The sequence below is a fragment of the Melanerpes formicivorus genome, unplaced genomic scaffold, assembly GCF_026170545.1.
Source record: "Melanerpes formicivorus ecotype bairdi unplaced genomic scaffold, bMelFor1.0.p_v2 SCAF_4, whole genome shotgun sequence".
NCBI lineage: Eukaryota > Metazoa > Chordata > Aves > Piciformes > Picidae > Melanerpes > Melanerpes formicivorus.
The window spans coordinates 4,051,808-4,070,683 of NW_027142356.1; the positions used below are offsets into that span (position 1 = coordinate 4,051,808).

The 18,876-nt window shown below is 48.3% G+C and overlaps 1 protein-coding gene across 1 annotated transcript in view; it reads right to left on the bottom strand.

Annotated features, from left to right (window-relative positions):
* UNC5C (unc-5 netrin receptor C) overlaps positions 1–18,876 on the bottom strand; it is a 372,372-nt gene that overhangs the window by 85,895 nt on the left and 267,601 nt on the right. Inside the window, exon 4 of the mRNA XM_068136717.1 lies at positions 9,582–9,685. Within this exon, the coding sequence (XP_067992818.1) occupies positions 9,582–9,685 (104 nt within the window). The remainder of the gene's footprint in view (positions 1–9,581; positions 9,686–18,876) is intronic.

Consider the following 18,876-nt stretch of genomic DNA (forward strand, 5'->3'; position numbering starts at 1 on the left):
TCTGTGATACAAGATGAGGCAGGATTCTGATTGATGAGGCCAGTGCACCCCTGCCTATCCTGTGCATGGCTGGCACAGCAGGATCTCTCTCTGTCCTTTAGAGATCCTATTGAGAATTCAAGCCTCACAAACTTTGTGCTGGAAAAAGACCTGTACACCTCAGCATTGGCTTCTGAACTGTGAAAATGAACTGGTAAGAAATGATAAAATAAGGCCACCTAACAAGTTAGTTGTCAGTGCATTTCCCAGGAAAGCACAATATGTAAATGCAAGGGGTTGTAACCAAACTCTCATGCTTCTCAGAAAATTGCCCTGATCACCCACCAGTAAGGAGACTGGGGTGCAGAGAGTATGCAAAAAGGAACAGAAATCATAGAACCACAGAACTGTCAGGGCTGGAAAGGACCTCAAGGATCCTCCAGTCTCACCCATCATCATCACCCCTCTACTATGGCCAGGGACACCTCACACTACAGCAGGTTGCTCACAGCCACATCCAGCCTGGCTGAAAAAACCTCCAGGCATGAGGCTGCCACCACCTCCCTGGGCAACCTGTGCCAGTCTCTCACCACCCTCCTGGGGAAGAACTTCTTCCTAACATCTAATCTGGATCTACCCATTTCTAGTTTTGCTCCATTCCCCCCAGTCCTATCACTCCCTGACACCCTAAAAAGTCCCTCTCCAGCTTTCTTGTAACCCCCTTCAGATCCTGGAAGGCCACAAAAAGATTTCCTTGCAGCCTTCTCTTCTCCAGACTGAACAACCCCAACTCTCTTAGTCTGTCCTCATAGCAAAGGAGGTCCCGACCCCTTATCAACCTTGTGGCCCTACTCTGGACATGTTCCAGCACCTCCAGATCCTTCTTGGATGTTAGGAACTATGAGGGTGGTGGAACACTGCAACAGGTTGCCCACAGAGGTGGTTGAGGATGCTTCCCTGCAGATATTCAAGGTGATGCTGGACCAGGCCCTGGGCAAACTGATCTAGTTGGGCATGTCCCTGCTGACTGCAGGGGGGTCAGACTGGATGGTCTATGGTGGTCCTTTGTGGCCTGGACCATTAACCAGCCCTCTGATCATCCTCATGGCCTTTCTTTGGATGTGCTCCAGAACATCCATGTCCTTCCTGTAATAGGGGCTCCAGAACCAGACACAGTACTCCAGGTGGGGTATCACCATGGAATCAGACACTGAGAACTGTGAGGAGCTTATCCTGTACTTTGGGAGGACAGGCCTGCATTGCCAAACCTTGTCCAATGGCTCTCCAGGGCAAATGAATGGGCAGTACTCATTCCTTTTGGGCTGTGCTCTTTCTGCCCACAAACCTTCTTCCCTCCTCCCTGCTCTTCCATTCACACTCACAGACAGTTCTTCTGGGTGTTGGAAGGCTCTGCAACGAACAGAGTCACTTCCCAGCTAATTAGTATTTGTGGCCACAAATTCCTATCCTCACTTTTCTTAGAGCTCACGTTGCTGCTGGGAATGCAAAGCACTGCCTGGGTGACACACACCTGCATGGAAATGCATACACATGAACTCCCAATTAAGGGGGAACTGCTGCAAAACCTAAGTGGCTCTCATGAAACACGGCAAAGAGCAGTCATATTAATAATCAATTAGATGAAGCAGCCACTTGATGCTGTCTGTTTGGAGCAGACCCCATCTTCCACCAGGTTTTGCCCATGCAAGAGCTGCTGAGTGAAATCTGTATCACAGCCATCTTGACATGGCAAAAACAGTCTCTTCTGCCTCTTGACTCAGGGATGCTTTTCCCCTTACTCTGGCTCCTAATTGAAGCCATGATTGTGGATATATATCACATCCCAGTTTTAGACCCAACTGGGTCACCAAACAGTACATTACGCCCTGTTCTGCAATTAAACTCCTCTGCAAAGCACCTCAATTATAATTAAAGAAGCAATTATCTCCCTGTTAAAGGTGCTGCTAATCATACACTTCAATGCAGGAGTTTGCCTGGCACTTTATGGCATATTAACCAATCTTGCATCTCATTGATGTTTTGATCCATAACCTATTGGAATGAGTTAATTTGATGTGACTCCATGTCTCTGCGCTTTACCACGTGCAATATGATGCTAACATCTTTCAAAGAACAAATTAACTAAGCTAAGGAGTTAATTGCTCATAACTGTACCATTAAGGGTTGGAGAGAAGCAGAATAGGATCCTTCCTGCCCTCCCAGGATAGGTTAAAATTCAGTTCTGGTAAGGCTGCACCTTGAGCATTATGTTCAGTTTTGGGCACCTCAGTATTAGAGAGATGTGGAGGTGCTGGAGCCAGGGCAGAGGAGGGCAAGGAAATTGGGGAAGGGCCTGAAAAATAAATCCAATGAAGAGCAACTGAAGGAGCTGGGGATGGTTAGTTTGGAGGAGAGTAGGCTGAGGGGAGACCTCATTGCTGGATGTTCTAGAGATGCTGGTGCTGCTCTCTTCTAACAGGTAATTTTGCATCAGGAATAGTGTGGCCAGCAGGAGCAGGGAAGTCATTCTGCCCCTGTACTCAGCACTGGTAAAGATACATCTTGAGTCCTGTGTCCAATTCTGGAATGTGCAGTTTAGGAAAGATGTTGAGTTGCTGGAAGGTGTCCAGAGAAGGGCAACAAAGCTGGGGAGGGGTCTGGAGCACAGCCCTGTGAGGAGAGGCTGAGGGAGCTGGGGTTGCGTAGTATGGAGAAGTGGAGGCTCAGAGGAGACCTTATTGCTGTCTACAACTCCCTGAAGCGAGGTTGTAGCCAGGTGGGGGTTGGTCTCTTCTCCCAGGCAGCCAGCACCAGAACAAGAGGACACAGTCTCATGCTGCGCCAGGGGAGGTTTGGGCTGCATGTTAGGAAGAAGTTCTTCCTCAAAAGAGAAATTGGCCATTGGAATGTGCTGCCCAGGGAGGTGGTGGAGTCACCATCACTGGAGGTGTTTAGGGAGAGACTGGATGGGGTGTTTGGTGCCATGGTTTAGTTGATTAGATGGTGTTGGCTGATAGGTTAGACTTGATGATCTTGAAGGTCTTTTCCAACCTATTCTATTCTATTCTATTCTATTCTATTCTATTCTATTCTATTCTATTCTATTCTATTCTATTCTATTCTATTCTATTCTATTCTATTCTATTCTATTCTATTCAGAGATAGAGCAAGGGTGAATGGCCTCAAAGCTATGGCTGTGTAGGTTTAGACTGGACATCAGGAAGAATTTTTTTCCCAGCAAAAGTGGTCAGGCATTGGAATGTGCTGCCCAGGGAGGTGGTGGAGTCCACAAGCCGGGATGTGTTTAAAGGTGGTTTGGATGTGATGCTTGGGGATATGGTTTAGAGGTGAACCTTGTAGAGTAGGGTTAATGGTTTGACTTGGTGATCTTGAGGGCCTTTTCCAACCTGAATGTTTCTGTGACTCTGTGGTTCTGTGAAATGCACAAACAGAAGAGAGTGGAATTGAAATTAGATCTTTCTGTTGACCCTAGGGAGCTGCAGCTGTGATTTCCACTGAGCACTAGCAGCTCCTACCTAGTCTGGTTGGTCACATTGCTTATCTCACCACCTTACCCTGCTTCTCCTCATCAAGGAAAAGCAGAAGGCATGGAAGAATGGAGCTAGGGCAGGTTGTTGTTTGTTTTTATGTCCACTCCTGGTTTGGTTTTTGTATTGTTTCGTAGCAGGCATATGTGGGTTTGCCCCACCACCCCTCAGTTAAGTATGGAAAGACACTAGAAGATGACCTGCACTGGTGCTTCTACTGCTTGCCTGGACCATGCATTGCAAAAGGCAAAACATTTCCCTGAGTCTTTCAGAACCTATAGGTAGGATTAGCTTGGCATTGGCTATAAAACTGGGAGTGAGGAGGTATGCCACAGTGCAGCAGTCACTGATGCTGGTCAGGGCTGGTGGGCAGGGATATAGGACTACAGAGAAGCTGATCTGGTTTCCCCCAAACCAAGCAAGATGTAGTTTGATGAGGCCTGACACACACCTCCTCCTATTTGGATCTTGTGCTTTTTGTGTGTGTGTCTTCTAGTGGCCATGATCTGCGCCTTCTTTAATGCTTGTCACGTCTTAGCGCATCTGGGGGGACCGGAAAGTGCTCCCTTAAAAGCTTTGTCTGCCCACCTCTGTTTTCATCCTTCTTGCCCTCTGGAGCAGCTGTATGCTGCCACATGGTTCAGCTCTTCAGTTATACTAAGATCTGCTCTAGCATGGATCCATAAGAGCTTGACACAGTTAACTGCAATTAAATATTCTGGGAATTATATGATTAAATTCCCCAGCTACTGAAAATAGGACAGGATGCATCCCTGAGAGGGGTTGGTTCCAGCACTTGGAAATATCAGGAAAAAGAAAAATCAAAGCATGAAGGGAGACAATGAAATGGAAGAGAAAAAGGAAGTGGAAGGTGCTGGCACTCCACTATTACATTACACTGAATAAGTATTTAGTGTGGTTTCACAGCATAAGCTTTTCTTCCTCTGTTTTGGTGTTAAATTCAGTGACTCTGGGCTCCACTATCACATTACACTGAATATATATTTTGCATGGTTTCACAGCACAATCTTTTCTTACTCTGTTTTGGTGTTAAGTCTAGTGAGTGTGGACTCCACTATCGAACTGAGTGCATATTTTGCATGGTTTCACAGCATAAGCTTTTCTTCCTCTGTTTTGGTGTTAAATCCAGCTACTACTTCAGAAGCCAGTAAGTGGGGGGAAAAAAACCAACCATAAAATACCAAAGAAAACACAGTGCCCAGAGTGGGAAGAATCTGAGGTATATGCTCACCAAAGCATTTGGAAATGCTGCTAACAGTTGCAGCACAGGATCAGAGGATGTTAGGGCTGGGAGGGGACCTCCAGAGATCATCAAGTCCACTCCCCCTGCCAGAGCAGGAACATAGAACCCAGCACAGGTCACGTAGGAATGCATCCGGATGGGGCTTGAAAGTCTCCAGAGAAGGAGACTCCACAACCTCTCTGGGCAGCCTGCTCCAGTGCTCCGGCACCCTCACAGGGAAGAAATTCCTCCTCATCTTGAGCTGGAACCTCCTGTGCTGTAGTTTATATCCACTGCCCCTTGTCCTATCACAGGGTGCAGTGTGCACACACATTACTGTGCTCTACTTGCAACACACACATTGCCATAGAATCATAGAATCAATAAGGTTGGAAAAGACCTCAAAGATCATCAAGTCCAACCTGTCACCCAGCACCTCATGACCACTAAACCACGGCACCAAGTGCCACGTCCAATCCCCTCTTGAACCCCTCCAGGGATGGTGACTCCACCACCTCCCTGGGCAGCACATTCCAACGGCTAACAACTCTCTCTGTGAAGAACTTTCTCCTCACCTCCAGCCTAAACTTCCCCTGGCACAGCTTGAGACTGTGTCCTCTTGTTCTGGTGCTGGTTGCCTAGGAGAAGAGACCAACTCCCACATGGCTACAGCCTCCCTTCAGGTAGTGGTAGAGAGCAATGAGGTCTCCCCTGAGCCTCCTCTTCTCCAGTCTAAACAATCCCAGCTCTCTCAGCCTCTCCTCGCAGGGCTGTGCTCAAGGCCTCTCCACAGCCTTGTTGCCCTTCTCTGGACACGTTCAAGAGTCTCAATGTCTGCTATACTTGGAATCAAAACAGTCTTTCAGCAGGATGGAAGATAGCCTCAGCCTGCTGCCTGCCTTCTCCCAAGAACTTCTGTACTTATCTACCAGAACCTTCATATCACAAACTTCTCTGAACAAATAAATGAAGTCTTAAACAAAGAACTTGTTCCTCTCTAAATTAAAACAATCATGTAATCCTTCAGCTCACCTAGTTACCTTTTATCTTTCTGGGGTTTTAAAATTTATCTTACCAGCTTCAGCAAGTGGCTGTAATAAAGTGTCACATTAAGGTATTCATATTCATTAGTCTTCAGGGCTTTGTTCTTTTAATAGTGTTGGCAAGAAGCTACAAAGAGGCTGTACTAGGCAGCTGTCCAATCTGGGTGTTTGATCCCCTTCTGACTTCAAAAGTCAGAAGAGGTAAAAAAACACAACCCAACACTGAGAATGGTTCTTTTGATGGGGAGTATAAGATTTCTGCGCCAGCCAAGTGTTAATTGGGGTCTGCCCTGAGCACAGTACAAACAAGATTCAGAGCCAGTTAACGCACAGTCATGAATCTTGGCTATTGACAGGGTGAGTCAGGATACTAGAAGGCAGGCAAAAAAAAGTGCAGTTATTATGACAGTACCTCACAGGAGGTCTTTTCAGAGATCACTTCCATGCATCACAGTAAATCACAATGCTTGGGTCCCAGTCACCCAGCTGAGCATTAAAGTCCTTTCTGAGGGGGGATAACTGGACTGGCTGATGACATTTCAGAGGTGCTGGTGACACTGCATTCAAACAAACTACCTGTCATCATCAAGCCAGGATTCTAGCAAAGGGAGTGAAGTCTCCCAGTACTGCCCTACACTCTGTGAACAACACAGCCTGTTGCAAACAGTCCTGTGGTGGCATAACAGCAAGTTGATTTGGTGCAAAGAAGCATCAGAGAAGAAAATGAAAACATTGCTCCAGTTCTGGAGCCCCTATTACAGGAAGGATCTGGAGGTGCTGGAAGGTGTCCAGAGAAGGGCCACAAAGATGATCAGAGGGCTGGAGCTGCTCTGCAATGAGCAGACAGAGAATTTGAGCCAGAAGGCCACAAGAAGGTCTGTAGAAGACAAGGCTCCGAGGAGACCTTCTTGTGGCCTTCCAGGATTTGAAGGGGGCTACAAGAAAGCTGGGGAGGGACTTCTGAGGGTGTCAGGGAGTGATAGGACTGGGGGGGATGGAGTAAAACTAGAAATGGGTAGATTCAGACTGGATGTTAGGAAGAAGTTGTTCCCCATGAGGGTGGTGAGAGACTGGCACAGGTTGCCCAGGGACGTGGTGGCAGCCTCATGCCTGGAGGTGTTTGCAGCCAGGCTGGATGTGGCTGTGAGCAACCTGCTGTAGTGTGAGGTGTCCCTGCCCATGGCAGGGGGGTTGGAACTGGATGATCCTTGAGGTCACTTCCAACCCTGACAGCTCTGTGATTCTGTGATTGCTGCTGAGTTACTGAGGAAAGTCAAGTGATAAACGTTACAGTTGCCAGTTAGGTCTGACTCAGGAGACCTAAATACTCCTTACAGTTTGGGAAAACAGGGAAAACAAAACAAAACAAAACAAAACAAAACAAAACAAAACAACAACCCAGCCTATAGAAAAAGAAAATGGGAAAAGTCTTCTCTGGTAGTTATTCCTCCTGATGCTTGTGGACTTGTTTCTGCAATTCTGACAAAATCTACACTTGGGTTAGATGGAGAGATGACAATTTAAGCTTCATTTCCTGAGGAATCAGTCATCAGTGCTGAGTGAGAACCACTTTGCTACTTAGCCATGACAGTCTACCTTACCCTAATGCAAATCAGCAACAATTTCTTCTGTGTGTGGCAGAGGAAAGCCGAAGAGAATTCAGCTAGAGGAATTACTGTCGTTAACAACCAATTTTTCTCTTAAGAGTGGATTCAGGATTTCAAAGGCCTCCTGTGACTCAGAGACACCTCCTCTACTCCTGTGCAGCCACCACTGCACTTAGGCAAGCTCCTGTTAGCAGGGACACCCACTGCTGTCAGCGGGCACAGGTTTTACTGAGGGGTAGGCTCCCAGGTGGATGGCAGGATACACACTCTGGGTTTATTTACAGAATCACAGAATCAACCAGCTTGGAAAAGACTTCAGAGATCATCAAGTCCAACCTATTACCTAATGCCTAACACCTCCTGACAACTAAACCATGGCTTCAAGTGCCACATCCAAGCCTTTTTTGAACACCTCCAGTGATGGGGATTCCACCACCTCCCTGGGCAGCACATTCCAATGGACAATCTCTTTCTGGGAAGAACTTTCTCCTCATCTCAAACCTCAGCTTCCCCTGGCACAGCTTGAGATTGTGTCCTCTTGTTTAATTGCTGGTTGCCTGGGAGAAGAGACCAACCCCCACCTGGTTACAACCTCCCTTCAAGTAGTTGTAGAGAGCAATAAAGTCTCCCCTGAGCCTCCCCTTCTCCAGGCTAAACAACTCCAGCTCCCTCAGCCTCTCCTCACAGGGCTGTGCTCCAGACCCCTCCCCAACTTTGTTGCCCTTCTCTGGACACCTTCCAGCAACTCAACATCTTTCCTAAACTGAGGGGCCCAGAACTGGACACAGGACTCAAGGTGTGGCCTAATCAGTGCTGAGTCCAGGGCACAATGACTTCCCTGCTCCTGCTGGCCACACTATTTCTGATGCAGGCCAGGATGCCCTTGGCCTTCTTGGCCACCTGGGCACACTGCTGGCTGATGTTCATTTAAATGTCAGTAGGAAAAACAGAGAAGCCCCTGAAGATCTATTGCTAGGCAGACACATCCCCTATTTGCCCGCACCCCATGCTATTTCATCTGGAAGCCTGTACCATTCCCTGGTACACCCTCTTGTGCCAAACAGGCCTGCTGGTGCACCCATGAGCATGTGCACAAACAAGTAGGGGAAATAGAATCTGGTCAACTAAAAAACTATGTTTGAAAGGTGCTTCTCAGAATAAGTGTATTTTTTTTTCCCTTTAAAAGTACAGAGAAAGATTGTTGGCTGTGATTAATGTGCTCCACCAGCAGCATGTCCTTTGGATGTCAGATATAACTGTGGTTTTTGAAGGGGAAGGGAAAACTGAAACCAAACTGCCTGCTATTCTGCCCAGCAAGGCACCATGACCCAAAGATATTCACAAGATCACAGACTTACAGAATGTTAGGGGTTGGAAGGGACCTCCGGTGATCTTCAAGTCCAAACCTCCCTGCCAGAGCAGGACCATAGAATCCAGCAGGGGTCACACAGGAACGCATCCAGACAGGGCTGGAAAGGCTCCAGAGAAGGAGATTCCACAACCTCTCTGGGCAGCCTGTTCCAGTGCTTTGGGACCCTCACAGTAAAGAAGTTCTTCCTCATGCTGAGGTGGAACCTCCTGTGCTGAAGCTCACATCCATTGCCCCTTGTCCTATCACCGTGCACCACTGAGCAGAGGCTGTCCCTTCCCCTTCCTGACACCCTGCCCTGAGATACTGATACACAGATACTGATTAGATCCCCTCTCAGTCTTCTCCTCTCCAGACTAAACAGCCTCAGGTCTCTCAGGCTTTCCTCAGCTCATTGTCCTTTCTTTGCAGTCATTTCCCTACTAGTGCACTGCCACAAATACAGCACTGTTCTAGAGGCTTACAGACCTGTAATCCTACAATCCAGCCTTAGATAATGAGAGTTAACTCCTAGCAGAACAGTAATAACTGGTGTAAGACCTGCTGTTTTCTTCTGTGACTCTTGGGAATCACTTGAAACAGCCAGCACCCTTTGGACCACAGGAAAGACACACACAACTTAGGGCACGCTTATGACACATTCATCAGCTCCTGATCAATCTTGTCTCCAAGGAGCAGTCAGTCAGCTCTCCATTACCACCATCATGCTGTGCCCTAACTCACTGCACAATTAGTCACCCATCAAGTCTTAGGCAGATGTTTGAGTGCTATGACACTGCTATTGCTGCTCACCTCTGCTACTGGGATGCCTTCAGGTGGACGGCACTGGAGCAGGACCTCTTGCTCCAGGGACACTTCTTTCCCCAAGGGCTCCTGCTCAAAGGTTTTCCGGAGATCTGGGGAGGGAGAAGGAAAAGACAAAGAGCCAGTAGTGTTAATAGCTGCTTGTTTAAACTGCATTTGATTGCCATAAATGCAGAAGATCATTCAAGACAGAGGAACCAGCACGTCTGCTCCCTGGAAAGTGAAGCACTTGAGGACTGGGAAATGTTTTCATTTTATTCCAACATTAAGCAGAGAGAGGTCTCAGAGTGGACTTTAAATGCATATTCTGTGAATCATAGAATCAGCCAGGTTGGAAAAGACTTCAGAGATCATCAAGTCCAACCTGCCACCCAACACCTCATGACTAACTAAACCATGGCACCAAGTGCCACATTCAATCCTTTTTTGAACACCTCCAGGGATGTTGACTCCACCAACTCCCTGGGCAGCACATTCCAAAGGCAAATCTCTCCTTCTGGGAAGAACTTTCTCCTCATCTCAAGCCTCAACTTCCCCTGGCACAGCTTGAGACTGTGTCCTCTTGTTCTGCCAAAGGTTATCTGGGAGAAGAGGCCAACCCCACCCGGCTACAACCTCCCTTCAGGGAGTTGTAGAGAGCAATAAGGTCTCCCCTGAGCCTTCTCTTCTCCAGGCTAAGCAACCCCAGCTCCCTCAGCCTCTCCTCACAGGGCTGTGCTCCAGACCCCTCCCCAGCATTGTTGCCCTTCTCTGGACACGTTCAAGTGTCTCAATGTCCTTCTTAAACTGAGGGGCCCAGAACTGGACACAGGACTCAGTGCTAACCAGTGCTGCGTACAGGGGCAGAATGGCTTCCCTCATCCAAGGTCTCACTGTGGAAGGTCGTGTTGGGACATAGAATGAAAAGTGAAACGAGTCTCTTCTTTCTTCAGATGATTTACATTTGACAATTTATGCCAGTGATGTACTAAAGAAAGTTGTGGAATATTAAATGAACCTATAAAATCACAGCAAATAAGCTGAGTTGCCTTAAAGTTATGGATGAAAGTGCTCATGTTGCAATTCAGTGTACTTTTAGTTTATAAGCATTAACTTCACAGATTTGGCTGATTCATCTTCACCTTACTACAATCCCTGTAGCACTAAATAGGATCACTACTGGGACCAGGCTTGTTTAACAGCTTTGCTGGTGACGTGGAGAGTAGCACTGAGGCACCCTCAGCAAGTTCACTGATGACACCAAGGTGTGTGGTGCAGCTGACAGCTGGAGGGAAGGGATCCATCCACAGGGACCTGGACAGGCTGCAGAGGTGAGCCCATGACAACCTCATGAGGTTCAACAACACCAAGTGCAGGGTACTGCAGCCGGGTCAGGGCAACCCCAAGCACTGATATAGGCTGGGCAGGGACAGGCTTGAGAGCAGTCCTGAAGAAAAGACCTTGGGGGTGCTGGGGATGAGAAGCTCAAAAGGAGCCAGCAGTGAGCACTTGCAGCCCAGAAAGCCAATCAGAGCCTGGACTGCAGCAAGAGAAGTATAGCCAGCAGGACGAGGGAAGTGATTCTCCCCCTCTACTCCACTCTAGTTAGACCCCACCTGTTGTACTGCATCCAGTTCTGGCACCCCTATTATACAAAGGACATGGACGTGCTAGAGCGTGCCCTAAGAAGGACCACAAGAATGATCAGAGGGCTGGAGAATGGTCCAGGCCAGAAGGGACCTCCAAAGCTCCTCCAGCCTGACTTCCCTGCAGTCAGCAGGGGCATCCCCAACTAGATCAGGTTGCCCAGGGCCTCATCCAGCCTCACCTTCAATATCTCCAGGGAAGGAGCCTCAACCACCTCCCTGGGCAACCTCTTCCAGTGTTCCACCACCCTCATGGTAAAGAACTTGTTTCTAACATCCAATCTAAATCTGCTCTGCTCTAGTTTGAAGCCATCCTGTCCCTGCAGGCCTTTGCAAACAGTCTCTCTCCAGCTTTCCTGTAGCCCCCTTCAGGTACTGGCAGGCTGTTATTAGGTCTCCCTGGAGCCTCCTCTTCTCCAGGCTGAACACCCCCAGCTCCCTCAGCCTGTCCTCATAGCAGAGGTGCTCCAACCCCCTGATCATTCTTGTGGCCCTCCTCTGGACCTGCTCCATCAGTTCCATGTCCTTCCATATATTGAGGGCTCCAGACCTGTACACAGCACTGCAGGTGAGGTCTCAGCAGAGCAGAGCAAAGTGGCAGAATCACTTCTCTGGCTCTGTTGGCAATGCTGCTTTGGATGCAGCCCAGGCTGTGATTTACCTTCTGTGCTGCAAGCTCACCCTGCCTGCTCCTGTCCAGCTTCTCATCCACCAGCACCCCCAAGTCCTTTTCCTCAGGGCTGCTTTCTATCACCTCCTCCCCCAGTATGTATTGCCAGTGAGGATTGTTCTGGCCCAGGTGCAGAACCTTGCACTTGCTCTTGTTGAACCTCATGAGGTTCACCCGGGCACCACCTCTGCAGCTTCTCCAGATCCCATCCTGTCCCTCTGGTGTATTGACAGCACCATTCAGCTTGGTGTCATCTGCACACTGCTGATGCTGCATTCAGTCTCATTGTCTGTGTCATTGATACAAATATTAAACAGCACAGGTCCCAGTATGGACCCCTGAGGGACACCACTGTCACTGCTCTCCATCTGGACTTCAAGCCTTTGGGCACCACCCTCTGGATGCGACCATCCAGCCAGTTCCTTATCCACCCATCAAACCCATATCTCTCCAACTTGCTGAATAAGATGTTATGGGGGAGAGCATCAAAGGCCTTTCAGAAGTCCAGAGAGATCACACCCATATGAATGAAGAGAACAGAGGCATATTAGACAGATAATAGTCTGAAGTTTTTCCCTTGACACTTTGATTTACGGTCCTGCCTACCTTCATGAAACATTAACAGAGCTCTGAATTTCTCCAGAGCCTCCTGTGCACAATAAACACCTCCCTCCTGAAGCACTTGCCTTTTAAAAACCCCTCCAATTTTTAGTGCATACAAAAGGAAATATCATTAGTCTAGAAATGTGTAATAAAAGTAAAAACCCAAATCCCACTTTAACCTCTTTATTATCAACAGCTGGAACTGCTGGGTAGGAAGGGCCCCTTTTCCCTGGGAATCATTGCAGTGAGGGCTGCTGCAGGTGAGAGGAACTCTGTGGGCCCCCAGCTCTCCCCCCCACCCATGCTGTGTGTGGCCACTTTGAGGGTGCTGCAGGATTCGAGTGGGTCAGTGATCCAGGAAATAAAAACACACTGAAGTAGGGGCCTTGACATAATAAAACACTAATGTTCTCAAAGGAGCCATTAGATACTATTGAGTAAATGATACTAATTTGTGTGCGTGGGGGGGGAAATGCATAATTGTGAATTTACAAGGCTGGGAGCTCTTCTGTTCTGTTCTGTTGGCTCCCTCCCACACACAGCATTATCCACCAGCTCCTGCTGCAGCCATGCCACCTACAAACAGCTACAAAAGGTAGAATAGAGTAGAATAGAAGAATAGAATAGAATAGAATAGAATAGAATAGAATAGAATAGAATAGAATAGAATAGAAAATAGAATAAACCAGGTTGGAAAAGACCTCAGAGATCATCCAGTCCAACCTATCAGCCAACACCATCTAAACAACTCAACTATGGCACCAAGCACCCCATTCAGTCTCTTCCTAAACACCTCCAGTGATGGGGACTCCACCACCTCCCTGGGCAGCACATTCCAATGGCCAATCTCTCTTTTGAGGAAGAATTTCTTCCTAACATCCAGTCCAAACCTTCCCTGGTGCAGCTTGAGACTGTGTCCTCTTGTTCTGGTGCTGCTTGCCTGGGAGAAGAGACCAATCCCCACCTGGTTACAACCTCCCTTCAGGTAGTTGTAGACAGCAATAAGGTCTCCCCTGAGCCTCCTCTTCTCCAGGCTAAGCAACCCCAGCTCCCTCAGCCTCTCCTCACAGGGCTGTGCTCCAGACCCCTCCCCAGCTTTGTTGCCCAGGTGGCTGAAAAGGACAGGTTTCACCTAGGAATAAGGTTCACTGGTTGTAACAAACCTGATAACAAAGTGGGGTTTTAAGTGATGTAGAAGCAGAAGGCCTGGGCAAACAACTTTGTCACCTATGCTAACTAACATGAACCACCCTGCTGGGACAGCTCTCAACAGTTCCCTGAAGGGAGATTGGAGCAAGGAGGGGGCAGCCTCTTCTCCTTCATGTCAAGTGACAGCACCAGAGGAAATGGTTTCAAGCTGCAGCAGGGGAGGTTCAGGCTGGATGTTAGGAAATATTTCTTCCCAAAGAGGGCTCTCAGCCATTGTAATGGTCCGCCCAGGGCAGTGCTGGAGTCCCCATCCCTGGAGGTGTTGAAGCAGTGTGTGGAGCTGGTGCTTAGGGACATGGTTTGGTGTTTACCCTTCAGTGCTGGGTCGAAGGTTGACCTGGATGAGCTTGGAGGTCTCTTCCAACTGGATGATTTTGAACTGACTTCTTTTTTTCCTATGGCCATTGCTATAGTTTCTGTGGATAATGATGACATCCTTCTAAATTCTTCAATCTTCTGGTTCCTCCGCCATTTAACCATTCTTGTCATCATGGCAACTTCACCCTGTCAACCAGGAGTGGGTGAGCTTGCTAAGGTACTGATCCATTCTGGGTTAGGACCTCCCTGTCCATGAAGAGGCAGAGTGCATTATTAAAGCCTCAGGTTGGCAGCAGCCCTGTTAACGCAATGCTGAGAGAGAGCCTTTGCTACCCTCCCCTTCAATAGGAGACACACAAGTGAAAGGCTGCTGCAATTTTTCTTCATTATTAAAGCAGAATAATTATTACTGCAGAATGATTATTAATGCAGAATAATTCTTCATTAGTAATGCAGAATAACCCCTGATTGTCTGCATTAGCAATACTCTCTTCCCCCTGTCCAGGTAATACTGCTGGCCACAGTTTATCATCCCTAGAGTGGAGGGGCAGCAATGTTGAAGGGTCTGTCTCATTTTTCTCACCAGTTCTCTCACATCTCTCACCCAGCTGCAGGTGGGGATGTCACCACCAGGCAGTCTGCCCTCCCATCAGGCATTTTCCCCCAGCTCTACTTCCCCTTCAAGTCTGTCTTCAGAAAAAGAAACAAAGGAGAGCAATTAAAGTTCTGGCCTGCCACCTTGAGTCAGATTATTTTCTTTACTAATGCATTGTCTCAGTAAATTCAGAGTGGACTCTTGTGGCATATATTGCAGCATATTTACAGCTTGTTTAAGATGAGACTTTCCTTACAGACTCCTGAAATATTCCTGCACAATCCTTTCTGGTCAGGACAGACGGCTGCATTCAGAGCTGCACTGAAATAAGAGAATTTCAGCAAGTACCAAACTAAATAGAGAATCACAGAGCCACAGAATTACTGAGGCTGGAAAAGACCTGTGAGATCACCAAGCCCAGCCTATGGCCTAACACCACCACATCAGCTAAACCATGGCACCAAGTGCCACATCCAAGCTCCTCCAGGGATGGTGGCTCCTCCACCTCCCTGGGCAGCACATCCCAGTCTCTAATTCCCCTTTCCATCAGGAAGTGCTTCCTAACATCCAACCTAAACCTCCCCTGGCACAGCTTCAGACCATGCCCTCTCATCTTGTCACAAGTTGCCTGGCAGCAGAGCCTGACCCCCACCTGGCTACAACTTTCCTTCAGGTAGTTGTGGAGAGTGATAAGGCTCCCCCCGAGTCTCCTCTTCTCCAGGCTGAACACCCCCAGCTCCCTCAGCCTCTCCTCATCAGACTTTCCCTCCAGTCCCTTCCCCAGGCTGGTTGCTCTCCTCTGGACCTGCTCCAGCACCTCAAGATCTCTCTTGCAGTGAGGGCCCAGAGCTGCACACAGTGCTGGAGGTGAGGCTTCACCAGTGCTGAGCACAGGGGTAGAATTCCATCCCTGCTCCTGCTGGCCACACCACTCCTGATCCAGGCCAAGATGCCCTTGGCCTTCCATGCCCCCTGGGCACACTGCTGGCTCATGTTCAGCTGCTGTCACCCAGCATTGCCAGGTCCCTCTCTGCCAGGCTGCTCTCCAGCCACTCATCCCCAGTCTGTGCTCTGCATGAGGTTATTGTGGCCAAAGCGCAGGACTCTGCCCTTGGCCCTGTTGAATCTCATACCACTGGCCTCAGCCCACTGACCCAGCCTGGCCAGGTCCCTCTGCAGCATCCTCTTACCCTCCAGGAGATCCACACTCCCTCCCAGTGTGGTGTCATAAATAGTATGATGTGGAATCAGAATGTCAGTGTACACCAGACCATTAGCTTCATTCCTGAGTTTCTATGCTTTGGGGAGAAAGAGGCCTCGGATCTTAGTGTCGCTGCACTGCCAAGTGACTTTCTTTTACATCTAATGCATTTTTAGCTTGCAAACCACTCAAGAGGTTGCATGCTAAAGGTAATCATTTGTACAGGAATCCAGGGCATTTCCCCACTTCCTTTGCTATCCGCCAGCCTCTAAGAAGGAGCAAGGAACGGCGTTTATTTATTTTCAGTCAAATGAACTTTATCTCCTTGCTGTTCTGAGTGTTCCTGTGATGGGTGGCTTGGATTAAACTTCAAGCATAGCCTTTGCCATTTCTGAGAAACCTGGCAAGAGGCAAAGCAGAGGCTTTCAAGGCAGTGTTAATGCAAGGGTGACTAATGAATGAGCATGAAAAACGGACACTTGTCAGCCAGAAAGTGGATGTAAACCAGAAACAAGCAGAACAATGCAGCATTACTGTCAGGGAAAGATGGATTTCTGCCCTTGGCACGCCTTCAAGGCTCTGTTCCTTCTAGTAACACCACAGTCAACTTTCCTTCTGTAGGAAGCAATTAAAAGAATAAGCAAGCTTTAAGAGCACCAAAAAAACCAACCACAACCACCCAATGATCCTTGTGGTCCCTTCCAACCCTGACTGACACTATGTAACATTTTATTTTCTATCCAACTTTCATATCAGCTGTGCCCATTGACAGAAGGATGTTTGGTTTATGCTGTCAGATGAAAATGTGAAAAGATCTTTCCCAGATACATAGAGTGGAGTTGAGAGAGGTGATTCTGCCCCTGTGCTCCACTCTGCTGGGACCCCACCAGGAGTTCTGACTCCAGTTCTGGAGCCCCTAGTACAGGAAGGAGGTGCTGAAACGTGTCCAGAGAAAGGCCATGAGGATGATCAGAGAGCTGGAGCTGCTCTCCTGTGGAGGCAGAATGAGAAAGCTTAGGCTGTTCAGTCTAGAGAAGAGAAGGCTTATTTTGGCCTTCCAGTATCTGTAGGGGGCTACAAGAAAGCTGGGGAGGGACTTCTGAGGGTGTCAGGGAGTGATAGGACTGGGGGAATGGAGCAAAACTAGAAATGGGTAGATTCAGATTGGATGTTAGGAAGAAGTTGTTCCCCAGGAGGGTGGTGAGAGACTGGCACAGGTTGCCCAGGGAGGTGGTGGAAGCCTCCTGCCTGGAGGTTTTTGCAGCCAGGCTGGATGTGGCTGTGAGCAACCTGCTGTAGTGTGAGGTGTCCCTGCCCATGGCAGGGGCGTTGGAACTGGCTGATCCTTGAGGGCCCTTCAAACCCTGACAGTTCTGTGATTCTGTGATTGCTGCTAAGTTCCTGAGGAAAGTCAAGTGAGAAATGTTACAGTTGTCAGTTAGGTCTGACTTAGGAGACCTAAATACTCTTTCAAGTTTGGGGTACCTTAACAGGATAAAAAACCCCTATTCTTCTAGATGATCCTTGAGGTCCCTTCCAACCCTGACAGTTCTATGATTCTATGACAAAGTCTTATAAATTTACTACAAAGCAATGTGATTTGCATTTATTAGTGTTGCAGCTGCATCCTTATGGCTGGGAGAGAGTCGAGCCTGCTAATGTGGAAAGTGGTACAGAGGCAAAAGTAGAGTGGCAGAATCCAACATGTTAAACGCTCAGCTAACTTCTCTGTAATCAGCCATTTCCTCTTCAGTAATCTCAGCTCCAGACCACATGCCTCATTTATCCCTTCACTAACCACAAGCAGCAGATATCGATTAGTAGCATCTGAAAATGTACACAAGGAAGGAATTAGAGTCCTGTCTCTGCTAGCTCTCATCCACACTTAGCAAAGTGCACAAAATACATTTTTTTGGTTATTTTTTAATACTGCATACCTTGGACATACTTTCCTATTACAATGTGCAAGTGATGTCCCTCCCAGCTCACTCTCCTTATCTCAGCATTCACCCAACTCTGTGTCTATTCCAGTGTGTTCATCCAAGGGCATGAGATTGAACAAGTCTAAGTTCTGGGTTATACACATTAGCCACAACAACTCCATGCAGTTCTATAGGCTGGGGTCAGAGTGGCTAGAGAGCAGCCAGGCAGAGAGGGACCTGGGGGTGCTGGTGGACAGCAGCTGAACATGAGCCAGCAGTGTGCCCAGGTGGCCAAGAAGGCCAAGGGCATCCTGGCCTGCATGAGGAACAGTGTGGCCAGCAGGAGCAGGGATGTCACTCAGCACTGGTTAGGCCACACCTTGAGTCTGTGCCCAGTTCTGGGCCCCTCAGTTTAGGAAAGATGTTGAGTTGCTGGAACATATCCAGAGAAGGGCAACAAAGCTGGGGAGGGGTCTGGAGCACAGCCCTGTGAGGAGAGGCTGAGGGAGCTGGGGTTGCTTAGCCTGGAGAAGAGGAGGCTCAGAGGAGGCCTTCTTGATGTCTACAACTACCTGAAGGGAGGTTGTAGACAGGAGGAGGTTGGTCTCTTCTCCCAGACAACCAGCACTAGAACAAGAGGACACAGTCTCAGGCTGTGCCAGGGGAGGTTTAGGCTGGATGTTAGGAAGAAGTTCTTCCTTAAAAGAGAGATTGGCCTTTGGAATGCGCTACCCAGGGAGGTGGTGGGATTCAACGTCCCTGGAGGTGTTACAGAAGGCTTGGATGTGGTTTAGTTGATGAGATGGTGTTGGACTCAATGACCTCCAAGGTCTTTTCCAGCCTGATTAGTTCTGTGATTCGTTAATGCTTTGGTGGCTACAGTACCATTTCCTTACAGTATTGCTTGGATTAGATGTGTGAGGAGAGGAAAGAAAAGCACGGCAACAACACAGTGGTGGAGCTTGGGCCCCAGAATTAAAAGGTGAGATAACAGAGTGCCAGCGAAGAATCAGTGATTTATTTCTTTCTCATATCTGTTTCCTTGTATGACTGCACATCCCTTGTAAGTGGAGATAACCCATCAGGTGCACTAGTCTTCTGTGCTGCATTTATCTTATCAGTATGAAGTACCTGACATGC